Source organism: Echeneis naucrates, chromosome 9 (genome assembly GCF_900963305.1).
Source record: "Echeneis naucrates chromosome 9, fEcheNa1.1, whole genome shotgun sequence".
In the NCBI taxonomy this organism is placed as follows: Eukaryota; Metazoa; Chordata; class Actinopteri; order Carangiformes; family Echeneidae; genus Echeneis; species Echeneis naucrates.
This window is the reverse complement of record NC_042519.1, coordinates 11,191,357-11,206,143: the sequence shown is the minus strand read 5'-3', so window position 1 is coordinate 11,206,143 and position 14,787 is coordinate 11,191,357. Positions and strand designations below refer to the sequence as shown.

General features: G+C 40.7%; 1 protein-coding gene across 1 annotated transcript in view; it reads right to left on the bottom strand.

The window, feature by feature from the left end:
• The window catches only part of edil3a (EGF-like repeats and discoidin I-like domains 3a), a 96,357-nt gene extending 83,602 nt beyond the window's left edge, over window positions 1-12,755 (bottom strand). The window contains exon 1 of the mRNA XM_029510354.1: window positions 12,662-12,755. Coding sequence (XP_029366214.1) covers window positions 12,662-12,725 — 64 coding nt within the window. The 5' untranslated portion in view covers window positions 12,726-12,755. The remainder of the gene's footprint in view (window positions 1-12,661) is intronic.
• Between the last annotated feature and the right edge of the window lie 2,032 nt (window positions 12,756-14,787).

Sequence of the window (14,787 nt, the reverse complement as noted above, 5' to 3'; positions counted from 1 at the left end):
AGGTTGAGGCAAAGCTGGCTCACCTATGACCATCCTCAGTAAAGCCATTTACTTTATGTGACAGCCTCAGTGGGTAACTGATAAAAACGGCCCAGTGGCAAGTTAACTACTGAGGCAGTATTTCATTTACGTTTACAATCCCTTTAGGCCTATAGCATAGAGGATGTAGTAATGATTCTTACACAGTTTAGATTGTTGCATGCGTATGTGACAACAGCTTTTGTGGTACAGCTACCGAGTCGACAAATATCCACAAGAGCCCAATGATGAAAAAAAAAAGATATAATAATAGTAAGTAAGTAAGTATATTTAAAAAAGTGCATAGAAACGAGAAATGTTAAGAAGAAGCATACTGTTAAATTCTTGTTCGTGCACTTATTTACTTAATTTTAAAGTCAACAATCAGCACATGATCAGCTCAAAAAGAAATCAATAAAAGTAAGTAAGCAGTATAAATCTCTCTGTTGTAAATCACAGTCTGGAAAAGAACCATAGTATCGAGGCCATTTGATGGATTGTGATGATTAATGTAATTCATAAACATCCCATTCCAGGTTCTTGTTCATTAAGAGCCAGCAAAGCTCATTTGCTTTAATAAACATTTTATCGAATTCACAAAATTATTTGCAATATTCTCATTATATGGGGAGAGTAATGCCATTGTGTTATTGATGTGACATTCATTTATAAACGACTGTATTCACCACACCATTGTTCGCATGTTTACAGAAGAGTCATTGCTATTTATTCATTAATTCATCGCAGCGGGTGCTGAAGCCAATCCCAGCTCACTGTGGGTGAGGGCGGGGCCACCCTGGACAGGTTTACATCTTTCATAAATATTTTCATTAAAGGCTAACATTAAAGGCTAACATTAAAATGAAAATGAAACAATGTTAGTATATATATATATATATATATATATAATAAAGCCAGTTAGGTTTGTGGGAAAAAAAACTTTCAACACAGTTTAGGCCAGCAGGAAATCGCAATTAACAAATTCCAAAATTCTTTCTGGTTGAATGGAAGCAACAAGTGACACCTCCTTCCTCCTAACATCCACTGGGCAGCTGATGTTGCAGCTCGTGGCTCCGCATGCTTGGTGACATGCCTCTCTGTTTTCTCTGGGCTCTCCCCACCACATCCCTCTGCATGCGCTCATTACAGATGCCCTAGTTTGCTCATGAGCCAGGAGAGCCTTGCTAGCCTCATTACAAACTTGGACACCTCCCATCTTTTGTACCCCCCCTGCTCCCCAGACAAGATCTCCCACATTCATGCTTGTGTTCCAGAAGAAGCATAGATTCATTAAACATGTTTCAAGAAATGGAGCTCACATCTAATCCAAATCTTCACAGAAAGCGCTGAGGAAGAGGGTGTCTGTGATGCAAAGTGCCACCGCAGATTAATGGGCAAAGAAAGAAAACCAAAAATGGGCAAAGGGAAAATACATTATAGTCACAAACTGTGTCACTGTTTTTTGGATTGATGCATATTCAGCAGCACATGAAGGCGTTTCTGTGACCCTGTTTGTTAAATGTTTACCTCATTAGCTCTCTTGTTGTCAGGATGTTTTCCATGTGGCATTTTGGATGAAAGGTAAATTATGCCACAACAGATGCACTCACAAACTGAGCATCTCTCTGATTCCACTTTCACAAAGGATACACCACTATGGCAAATTCAAATGTTTAGTCTTTTGGCTATTTTTTTTTTTTTTTTTGTGAGTGTGTGGAAGAGACTGGGAGAAACACAGATAACTGAAAAGAAGAAAATCACAAGTTTGATAAAAACGGGGAAGGCATTGGATTGACAGAGAATAATTCCCATGTTTTTCTTGTTTTTCTTTCTTGTCAAATGATACGGAGGAACAAAGCAAGATCAATGCCAATTCAATTCTCATGCTATGTTCAGTATATGAAATAGCTGTGGCTAACAGCCAGTTAGCAGAACATAAACAAGGGAAAATGAGCTGGTCTGGCAAAGTCCCAATGTACCTAAATTTGCCTGCCAGCATCTTTGAGCATTAGACATTATATTGTTATCTCTTGTCCATTTTAATGTATTACAATATTCGAAAAACTTTTTAATAGCAAAATGTAGAAGTAATGTTCCTAGTTGGCCCCTCATGAGCTTCTCCTTTGACACCGGTTGAATTATTAGTCGAAATGTTTTGGATCCTACTGATCCTTATCCTGGTAATGCTCCAGGAGGTTGAGACGCTAAAAGAGGTTAATGAACTGCATGAAGGTTCAGTCTTAATAATCTTGTGTATAAGGAAGCATATTGGTGATTTGCTACTGTGGTGTGCATGTCCGGCATCTCAGCAGAAAATCAACCGCATTAAACTTTGTTTTTAACTGCTTGAGCAAATAAGCTCAAAACCAAGGCACTAATCTTTTGTCTCCTGCAACATCTTTTTTTTCTTATCTCATGCACCAATATAGTGAATAAAACCTCTTCTACCAAAATGTCACACAATTCATTTTGTTTTCTGAATACCATCTTGCACATAATGGATGTTACCTCAGTCTAAAGTATGTGCATTTACCTAGTCACAATATTTTTCTGTTTAAATATTCTCTAAAAGATAGCTAAAAGTGTAGGTGTTAACAAAGGCTGTGCAGTTAGGTAAATCACGTCAGCGAGGCTCCCTCTTTGAACCAATCAGATGCATGACTTTCTCAGGTTTCTCCAGGTTTAACACGCTAGCAGGAAACGGTTTGCTTCTACACGCCAACACTGCACTGCTGCTCCTGTTTCTAAAATTCAGGTTGTACTTACAGTTGAAGTGGTGAAAAATGCATGTTATAAAGAACATAAAGAAGCAGCACCAAAACATCCTCTGATCCTTTCTACACTCATTTCCACTCTGCCCCATGCCTGCTAGCTTAAGCCGTGCATTGTGTGTACTGAGAAGGGGAGGCCTTGACAAAATGATTTATTTCATCCTGCTTACCCTTTGGTCAGTGAATTTCATGTAACAGGCGCTATTTACTGAGAGAGCTCCGTTCCTGAGCAACACAGCCTCAGTGGACAGTGGCTTAAGCAGCGATAATGTGCAGTCACGGGTGATTACAGAACATCAACTTATTATACAGCTGCTACTTCAGTGTATATTTTGTGATTGTTTAAACTCTGAGTTCCTTTCAGTTGTAGAAGCAAAAGCAAAAAGACCAGGGGGACACAAATAAACTACTGCGCACTTCATTTCTGTCGGAAATGGAAAGGGCCGCCATTTCACTGACAGCATCAAAGTAAGCACTTTCCCTGAAAATGAAACGCAGGAGTCCAACACTCAGTGAGTAGAAAGCCTTTCCAATAGCTTTTGTCACAACATTAAAACAAATATTCGCCCAACCCAGCATTGTGTTATGATTATCACTTCCAGTGTTTGTGTGTGTTTCTCTGGCAAACAAAGTGTGAGACATCCCACAAGATCGCTCACAAGATTCCTCTTCAGTGTACTGAATCTGGTTAAAAATACAATTTGTTCAATTTAAACTTCTGAACTGTTTTAGCTGCTAATTTAACTTGTCACAATCTTCTCGGTGGCGTAGTGGTTAGCGCTGTTTCCCCACAACAATAAGGTGGAGGGTTCAGTTCCCTGGTTGAACCCTGAATATGAGCAGTTGTTTGTCTCTCTGTAACCCCTGCGACCCGGAAACAGATAAGCGGTAGAATATGAATGAATGAACACTCTTCATGGCTTTACAGATTTATGAGTTCTGCATTCACTGTGCACTTCAGCACGATTCTTTAGCCTGTATCTACAGCCTAGCACACCTACACCGAGAACAACTAAGACAGGTTAGGAAAAGATTACATGGTAAATATTTCAAGTCCCACAAAGAAGAGGTGAATAATAGAAGGAGCAAACTGTGAGGCTGGTGCACAAGCAAAATAGAAGGAAGACAAGTTGAGCATGGGTGAATAACAATCGATGGGAAGCAAGACAAAATGTGATTTCTTTAAAATAAATGGCTACTAAGGCTTGTATCGTTGTGCAGGTCATGGGCCTTTTCCAGTTTTGTGTAAAAGCCAATAACACGGAGACAGTTAGGGACAAACCCATGAGGCGGTGAGAATGCATCACCGTCATTAAGTGCACCCTGTGTTCAGGGTACAAGGTGGACAGTGCCAAAAGCATGCTGGGGCTGGTGGATATGTGCAGGAAATTACTATATGTGTGGATCCCCTACTTTAGTTAAATGCTAGCAATCAGTGGGAAAAAGTGATGACTTTAATGGGACAATTATCCCTGTAATTACACATACAGAACACAGCAAGGCTCAAACTGTCTGCTCTTCAATGTGGCGGCTGCTGTCAATAAAGAGGACAATTTATAGAAATACACAATACAACATCACTGTGAAATTGCTGATATATCTGTTAATATAGTAACTTAATAGGATATTACTCGCTTGGGAGTTCCATGCTCATTATAGGAAACCCTCCACTCTATTGTGTTAACTGCCACAATAAACAGACGCTTACATAAACAATGCCTGTCACCACAGCATCAATTAGTTTGTCCTTGGTTTTAGGAATTAACCAAGGAATAGAAGCCGCACAAGTTGAATACTGCCCAATGTTCAACCACCCCACTGTCTGTGGGCATTAAGTTAAATCCAACTTCTTCCTGTCACCGTCAGGGAGACCAGCAAATATCTGTCATTCCCTGACTGTCGGCGAAGCTTCACCTCAAATATCACAACCTTTTTCTTTAGGACTTCAGTTGGCCTGTACTATTGCACTTACAGAGAAAAATCATCATGGCCATCAGTATCACACCTGTAGCGAACAACAACCAAAACCTTACAGCAACCCTTGCCCTTTCATGGTGACAATGAGCCTTTCTCAATTTCCTAATGGGTTACAGTTTGAAGTTTGAAGGTGCGTGGTTGCTGTTCAGTGAACTTCACTTGAAAGGGGATTTTCGCTCAGGCTTCTTTCTTCTGCTCCCTCTCCGTCCTCCCTTCAGATACTACCAACCTCAAGGGTAATCTAAAACATCTGGGCAGGTGATATTCCACTTTAAAAGATTGCTCTTCAGTTCTCAATGGAGGGCATATATTTTCTGCCATTACCTCGAATAACCCTCTTGAAAAGAACTTGCCACTGCCACTAGTCCGTGGCAGTTGGTTCACATTTGAATGGAGGAACAGGGTTTCAAGAGAAATTGGGCATTTTCAGATTAATAAAATCAAAGAAGCTATCGAGAAACTTTTATTAATATTTTCTCAGCTGATGTGATCCTTGTTCTCAATCAGTCACCTACCAAACACCCTCATGCTGGCATTCAGCACAATTTAGCTTAAAATCAGGCAGGCAGACATGATTAATAGAAGGATGTAGTTTTTTTTTTTTTTTTTTTTTTTTTTTTTTAACAAATAAAGTATAACTGCACATCCACAATGTGAAGAATTGCTGCTTAGACTTATTGTAATGACATTTCTAGGTTACTTCTCTGAGCGTCAAGAACACAAACCCGTAGATCTGTGCACGCACACAAACAGAGTAAAATGTGCGACGCAGGTACTGACAAAATCAAATTTATGTTAAAATGTCGTAAAATAGAGAGCTGAAGAAGCTGGGAGTGAGATGAAGCGCACAAACAAATCCTCAGATCAGGGTTGGGTTTAACTCTGCACATTTTATCAGACCGAGAGCAGAGTGGGGAATGACAGAGATAATCAGAGCGACAAATGGATGGAGAAAGAATAGCAAAAGTCAGACAGCATCTGATGCAATAACGTTTTTGGATTTTAATTTAGGTGGACATGTATCTCAGCGTTATTTACCATATAAAAATAGAATTCAAAAAATTTGCATTAACTTCATAACCCCAGTGAGTAGATTTTAGGATTGGGTGGTCCATCTCTTTAGAATTTGTTGGAAGTGAAGATAAAAAAAAAGAACCTGTGTTGCAGAGCCCAATGGGGACACTTTATCAGACCATAGTAAAACTTATGACTGTAATTCAGTCTTATTTGCACAAAAGCAGGATTAAATTTAGCCTACAGCAACCGACATGCTGGTCCAATAAATACAAGCAGAAATATTGAAAGCTTTGGGTTTATTTAACTAAATTACTGTCTTCACATTCTGGTTACTCCCCTTGTCTTATGGTTAAAAAATGATCCAACTCTATTCGACCTGGAAAATAAAAAAGATTAATTGAATTTTAAACCTCAAATCTTTTTGCCTTGGGATACAACTTGTCATTCATCACACACTGAATTTCTGGGTTTTCCCTTTTCAAAGGCGCAGAAAGACTGAATTGAATTAATGGGAAAAACTTGTGTTGATACTTCATGCTGAAGGGAAGGGTTAAAGTGAAAAAAGCTGCAAAACTGAAAGCGTCATACACAAAATGGACATATATTACAAGCGAATGCGCAACATAAGGGATTTTCTATCCTGACAGAGAACAGATATTTTCAGGAGCTTGATTCTGGTGTAAAGACAAAATCATTCAAAAAGAGTTCATCTACTCATGCCTCTAGCTTCACATTAAAAATTAAGAAATAAACTTTTACATTTTCAGCTGCGTCTCAAAGCTTTGGTTAAATACAGCTGAAAATACTCACACCTCAGATTTACAGGCTGCTGCAGTTCCACGTGTAATCCAAATAATGTATTTAGTTTATCGATCTGCTGTGGTAAAGTGGACTCTTTTGCTCATTGTCAACACAGACAGTGATTGGCTGATGCCGTTCTGACAATACAAATCAATCAAATCAATGTGAAAACTGTCTTTGGCTCGTATGAGGCATGCATTGAAAACTCACCCTGGTGTCTGTCAGTGAGCTATAGATTCCTGTCTACAGACTCCCCGCAAACACACACAAACACACAAAAATGTACCAGCACCTACAAGCAAAACATAAAAAACTGTGCGTATACATAGACTGGTGTATATATATGAAGTTGCGCGATAAATTGTAAGGCTCTGCTGCTGACTGCTGCGTTTAGCTTGATGCTTTATTGATTCTTTGCAATGACCACACTTCCAGAACTTCTACTGCAGTCTACAGTGCATTGAACATGTGGAAAGAATTTTCAAAGAAAAGATTGACAAAGACCAGAAATTTCCCCTCTGGTCTTCAGATGGTATGAGCTCATAAGAAAGTAACAATAAAATATGTATATTCCCACTTCATGTTTAGGCGAAAGAAAATGTGGAATTTGCTGGACTGCAGCTAAATTCTTCAGACTGGATTATCTATTTAGAAAAATGTACACCACATTTGATGATGAATGGCAAAGAAGCCTAATGTTTGGCCAATGCAATTAGTGCAGTGGCCTGAGCATCTGAAATATTATTGTTAAGAAATGTATTGTGAATTTATGATAAAGCTATTATGAAGTTGACATTACAACTTTAGCACTCTGTACACTGCACATTTTCATACATAACTCCTAATTACATTGCAGAAATACAAAAACAACTGTGATAATACCTTGTGAGTAATACTAGCAACATTCCCCAGCTGAAACCTGAAGCTCATGTGCAGGTAAATTAAAATGTTCTGCTCCTACCAGTTGAGTAAGCGTGTAATGATTAGCTTTGACTTTCTCATGTCAAGATTAATTCGAAAGGATGATGTTCATAGCAGAAGTTCATATCACTAAATCTATTCCAACACCATGGTAAGGTGTGACACACATCCTTGCCTCAGTATATTACTGTGTGTCTGTGGCCTCCCACACTTTTCTGTAGGATGATTACTAATGTGCATATTTCATGATCGCGGGGCTTAATTACTAAGCCACTGTTCTGCCAGGTACCAGGTACTCTGGTGCTGGTTTAAACTGACTCAAATTTTACTTGATAAATAGAACATTTTCCGTCTCCATCAACATAGCTCATTCCTTTAACAACATGGTTTGGAGCGCCTCAAGGTCAGTTTTAGGACCAACCTTGTTCTCCCTTTACATGCTTCCCGTTGGTTTGGTCCTCTGCAGACATGGCATTTCTTGTCAGCGTTATGCAGATGACTCTCAGTTGTACCTCCCGGTTGAGGCTACAAACGCAGGTGCGCTATGAGCTTCCCTGCATTGGCTTCCTGTCTGTTTTAAGGTCAATTTTAAGATTTTTTATTGCGTACCTTTACAGTGCTGCATGGCCCAGGCTCCTGAGTACATCTCAGACCTTTCACCCCTTATACCGGAATTGCAACTTGGGGTATTTCACTAACTCCTGAATCTGAACTAAAATGTAAACGGAAAGAAACCTTTACCATCAGAGTGCCAAAACTGTGGAATGAGCTTCCAGATGAAATCAGCCTTTGGAAGTCTGTGACCTCCTTTTAAATCTCATCTTAAGCCTTAGTTTTATCAGAATCCATTTCCTGATCTTTTATGAGCTATTTTGATTGATGATATTTTATTCCATTGGGGTTCTTTTTTCTTTTCATTCTTTTTTTTTTTTTTTTTTGCCTTGTTATTTTTCACAATAATAATGCTTTTGCCATCTTGGTAATGGATTTTATTCTGTCCTGTAAAGCACTTTACAGTTTTGTTTTGAAAAATGCTACTTTAATAAATTTATTATTATTATGATCACTACACCTAAATGACGCTGAGGCTGTTTAAAATGCACTCACTACACATTGCATAATGTTAAAAAGGCAAATGTGTTCTGTCTGGATGACTTTTCTCGTCACATAAAAGACCTGAGTGAAGAAAGTAATGAGCCTCAGCAAAGTCCCAAACAATGCCAAATAATATGTTACAAGACATCACACAACTGCATTATCTGCTCTCCTGTCTTTGCCACAGATATGCACTGTGGGCCTGCTTGTGCCTCCAAAGTTGAGTCATTAATTGTGACCCAGCGGGATTACTTAAAACCAGCATGTGGTGTTCTGAATGTGTAAAATGTGAAAGAATGGGCTGCAGCATGTTCTCATCTGAAAAAGTGAAGCACACTCAGCATGAACTGACAGTACAAACAAAACATTCATATGATGTTTTCTTCTTTTTCAGGGGGCTCTTTCTGCTTCATCATTCTTTTTCTTTTTCTTTTTTCTTCCTGGCACGGTCACAGTCTAAATTTTTTGACACTTGCTTTAATAGAATGCTAAGAAGATCACTGCTTTAAGCCAGCCTTCCTTCATAACATTACATGTTGCTTGAAGTAAACCATAGACCTTCAACATGGCTGGGAAAATTCTGAATCAATCTTTCCAGAGTTTTGTGCACAGGAACATCAAATATTGATTTTGTGATTAGGTAAAAATAGACAAAGAAATGTGCAAAAAGAGGCAATTTTTTTTACTGCCAATTGGTCTTTGTGCTCTGTGCAATATGTTTAAATGTGCTTCCTTTTCATTCTCTGACTCACTAACGAAAGACTGACGAGCTTTGTCACCTTGAAAATCATGACCTAAAGCAACAACAAGGCCTTCATATTACTATCCACCTACAAAGACACAAAGCAAAACCGATGGCGCATTCATTTTGTTTCTATCTGAGAGTGGAAATGAAAGTGCGGTGGCCAAAACAAGTTATTTCACCATCGAATTGCAGGCCCATATTAAAGTTCTTTGGTAAGCACTTCCTCACCGTGTGTCCTTGCAGCCTCCAGAATGTCCCTCTAGTGCCCTCCCGATAAGTCAGGCATGAAATGTAGGCAGGGCAGCAGAGACCCGACTACAGCAAAGACAAATAGCACTGTATCCATTAACTTGTCAGCATTGGAGACAAATTAACTCTCCTTCAAGTATTAATGGGATTAAGGAGCGACTGAGCTGACAATGAAGAGTACAATCAAGTTCCACAAACACCAAGACAGCAGCCAATGTCATCACTGCAGCAGGGGAAGTTTTGATTTCCCGTGTTGTGTTTTCTTATGCGCGAGTTGTCATCCATTTGATTCCAGTAGTTATCATGGCTGCTGATCTGACAGAGGAGTGACCTTTCTTCTCCACTGATTGAACACTGTGCCATTCACAATGGGAGCGAAGGGCACAGTGCAGCTCGGTTGCAAGCCATTGTTATTAAAAATCACCTGTACATCAACCATAACCTTCAGTGTCCAGTGAATGTAATGAGCTTTTAGACGGATCGCTAGCACCTGAATCAACCATCAGTCCATCCACTTGGTTGAAAACCAAAGCTTGGGTATATTTAGTTTCTTAAATAACACATAATCTGTTATACTTATACTACATTTACTAACTTTAGCCAGCAAATGCTTAATTGAGGTTTTTTCTTAAAATGAGAAGAACAATATTCTCCAATCATTAAAATTAATACATTTAGTTGTTTAATAATTGGCCGCTACAGTATTTTGTTAACAAATCAATATTTGAATGTCTGATCACTTCATCAAATATTTCATTGTGCATGCATCCAAAAACGTACTGAATTATTTATTTCTTTGTGCTTCAAGGATCCATGACGTCCAGCACAATATTAAGTTACATCCACCCAACATTTATCCCTCTCATTTCCTGCCAGGTCCATTGTTTCATTGTTTGTCCAAAATGTACCAGATGTCATCGCTGCTAGCAGGGAATAAGCCTTCTGTTGGCCTCTCAAGTTTTAAACCAACAAATCTACAGTCTGCGAGCATGATGAAGTCCAACTGAAGTCACAGTCATTTCAGCAATCACAAACTTCCCACAACTGTGTTGTGTTTGACAAACTTCACCAACTGTGTTAGGCCAGGAAAAAAAAAAAAAAACTGCAAAATGAACAGTGACCAACAATATTGACACTAATCATGATTCACCAATTGGCGACAATCACATCGCCGCTCCAGATGGCTGTCCATTTGCCTAAAAGGCTCTAATTGCCCAGCTATTATAACAAGACTGAGACTAAAATTAAGATGCATAAAATTCATTAAAACTGACTCAAAACAAGCACAAAAGCTTCTTACAATTCCATACAGATGGACCCACAAGTCCAGTCATGTGTTTTATCCAGGCGGACAGTCAGCATCCCAAACAATGCGTGAGTGTCAGCACCAGTAACCGGCCAGAGGAGGTGATGTATTGCACGCTGACTTGAAACAATGCAGGCTGTTTTACCTGAAGGCGAACGTTTCTGCCCCATCAATTTCTTTCAGTGGACAGAGGTGCCCCGTGACACCCTCAGTGGAGTGTTTGTTAGCAGCTGTCCTCCGGAGACATCTGCTACCTCTGAGCAACGAGGAAAGGAGAGTGAAACGTAGCTGTTGTGGAACTCAAAAACACTTTGAATTATCACGGTGTATTCTTCTTGTGTCGTTTTTAGGAGGCAGGAATGCTTTGAAGCCCTTTTCCACCGGACTCTGGGATGTTTCTTGTTTTCTTTTCCTTGAGGAATTTTGGAGGCAGACTGATGAAGCTGTTAACGCTGCTAAAATAGCGGCCAGGGTGACCATTACGACCACTGACATGCTGACATTCAGATCAAATGTTGTTATCCCCCTTTAAAGCAGCTCCTCGCTGTGGACGGGGTTACAGCCGTACAGTTCCACAACACATGGACAAAATTCCTTTCACAATAGCTCAAATTTAACTGGGATATGATTAATTGGGGGACTAGTTCACGGTGTATTTTTAACTCACTGAGCCTTGAAACAAGCCAACCCGTGGCACCAAGACTCTCTGTGTTTCCTCTGCATTCATTATGCCAGCTTACTGGGGAGTATTACGTCTTGTATGACTCTGAGTTGACACTGCGAGGCTTAGGGAGCCTTAGAAACTCGGCTCTCAGGCACACTCTTGGTAAGAAGACAGAGGTCTGTCTGGCATGTGCGACTCTTGAGGCATGCATGTTGCTAAATGAACAGACAGGGAGGATGGCATGACCCACTTCCATGAGGGGCTTCAGCCGCTTTCTTTGCACAAATCCCACAGGTACTGTTCCAGGAAAATTATACAGAAACTGAAATACCACCATCAGCAGACAAATGAAAGGACAAAAGGGAGGGAGGGAGGGAAGGTGGAAAAGCATTTGAATGCTGCTTCATCTGGTGAAGTACCAGCTTCAACCTTTCTACAGTCTCCTCTTTAGACAGAGCTGTCTGACACTTTCTGGAAAGACTACACTGGACTTGCAATGCGCAGTTAACCTTCTAGTGATGACATCCCAGTCAATAATGTTGCTGCGATGCAATTAATACCGGGGGAGTCACTGGATCTCATGTAAGTGACAGGAGCCGGCTCTATCTGGAGCCCACTTTGTGTTATTCAGTTTGGTAAAGAGGGAAAAGTGACGTCCTTTGTATCTTCATCGACACCAGGACGCACAGCTTCGTTTTCTCCATCCCGTGGAGGAAAGGAAAAAAACGGGGAGGGAAACGAGCTGAGTAACATCGGGGTGAGGAGGGCGCACCAAATACCCAGAGCAGAGCTCAATTCTGCCTTAAAATGTCAAGGAATGACCCCCCCTCCTCCTGCCACCACCTTAAAACATCTGATTATCACTTCGGTCGATTCAAACAAGTGCCCTTTAAACACATCTAATTCCCCAGAGGACAGACTGGGTGAGTTTTCCAATGCCAAACGCGCCGACACACTGACCATCCCGCAATAAGAATTAAAGAAGGAGGGAAACCAGGCTCTCTGTCAGTAATCTCACTGGGCCACTTTGTACGTGTGAAGACGCCCCCGATCGCGGTGGAAGCTGCTGTGACAGCCTGTCACTTTTCCCCACTCACCTCTCACACGCTGCGGGACAGCGGCGCTGACGCACAGGGCGAAGGAAAGGAGAAGCGGTCCCATCCTCTCTGAGTCCCCAAGGTTACAGCAACAACAATTAAATCTAATTATATGGGTATTATAAAAATAAAAAAAAAGCAATAGCCAAAAGTTGTCCCTCCTTGGCTGTCCCCGGTCTGCCCTGGGAGCTGTTTGTTGTATGTCCTCTCAGGTAAAGTCCTCCTCTGTGATAAAGTCGACAGAGACGCGCGCAGGGACAAGAGAACTGTGTCTGCCGTCTCTCTCTCTCTCTCTCTCTCTCCCTCCCTCTCTCTCTCCCTCTCTCTCTCCTACCGCAGTGGTGAGATGTAGTGTTAGACCGACGTGAGCGCTTAAAGCTCCCGGACAACAGCCGTCAAGTCTTCCACGGTTGGATAAGACACCGCTTCCTGTCTGGATTTCCAAAATAAAATAATAATAAAAACCCCCGTCAATGAATTAAGCGATGCACCACGACAGGCCGTGCTGTGCGCTCATTATACCACAGCTGAGGGGCGTTCTTCGGCCCGACGCGAGTCACATCGAACAATATTAGATCACATTCGGGTTTTATATTTTATGGTGGTATAATTTCCCCCTCTAGTATTTTTTTTCTTTAGGGGCAGAAATTCTAATTCCGTACTGGCTCGCATACGATGGCTTCTCTTTATATTTCAGACTTGGAATAGGTGAGACTTTCTGAGGTATGTTTTTTGCTGTTGATTGTTTATTGCTTGAACGAAGAGTCACTTCGTCCTTTTGTTGGTGCAGCCTCCGGGTCGGTAACTCTGGGGGCCACAGAGCTTCACCATCGGTCACAGCAAACCGACTGGGGCTCTGTTTGTCTTTCAGACCACTCTTCTTCCTCATCTTCCTCCTCCCCCTCCTACTGAAGAGCACTTTCATAAAGCCTGCCGGGTTGTGACTTTAAATTGTGTGTAATGGGCTACTTCAGCCTTCCCTAAACCTCTTTTTCATTCCCCGTGGCTCAATTTTCAAGCCTTAGGAAGGAGCCAGCTCACTGATGAATTTAGCTGTTTCAAGTAACTTTTCTCCGGAAAGCCTTGTTGAGTTTTAAAGTGCAGGTCCTGAACCTCATCCCAAAGACAGCATTTTTATTCCTCTGTCATGTTCATACTTTAACCAAATGACAGAATGTTGCTTGACAAAAATTAGGCTTACCAAAAAAAAAAAAACAAGAATTTCATTGTAAGCTGATAATCTTCTGCAAACATTTTATACCTTTCCACAGATGTAAATGTGGAAGCGTGTTATGGTAAAATATTGGTAATGTGTAATAAACTTTTTCAAAAACACAGAATGTAGACTATTGTGCACATTAACAAACAGAGGTAAGATTTAAGTGAACAACTAAAATATGTGGTTGTAATAAACTCTGAAGATTTATTAAATTCTTACTGAGATTGGAATTATATTGCAATAGTGCTTAGTGCTGTTGCCTCACAACAAGAAGGTCACGGGTTCAGTTCCCGGGCCTGAGGCCTTTCTGTGGGTTTGCATGCTCTTCCCGTGTCTGTGTGGCTTTCCTCCAACTGTCCAGACATCATGTTTGGGTTAACTGGTAAAATTGTCCATAAATTGTCCGTAGGTCTGAGTGTGAGTGTGAATGGTTGTTGTCTCTGTCTGTCTCTCTGTGTGTTGGCCGGTCCAGGGTGACCCCGTCCTCACCCAGTGTGAGCTGGGATTGGCTCCAGCTCCCCCCGTGACGCAGAAACAGATGAGCGGTTTACGATGAATGAACGAATGGAATAACAATACTGTTAACAGTAAAACAATCTAAAAACAGAATAAAATTGTAAGCCGCATTTTAGTCCTCACAAATGACCAGCATCTTACTCTTCATAGACACAGATGCAAAATAAAACTAACTAAACGTTTTTGGTTAGTTTCCAGATTTCTGTCCTATCGATTTAAAGATCTTTCTTATGCCCACGCTGTCAGCATCCTTCACGTAAGGTCACACACAAAACACCCACAATGTCTGTTATTCCAACGGAGGGACAACTGTGTAACCCACACTGATTTACTATTAGCTTCAGGAAACATTAGCTGTTTCTTCCATTAGGTTAATGTGGTTTTGCTGAAT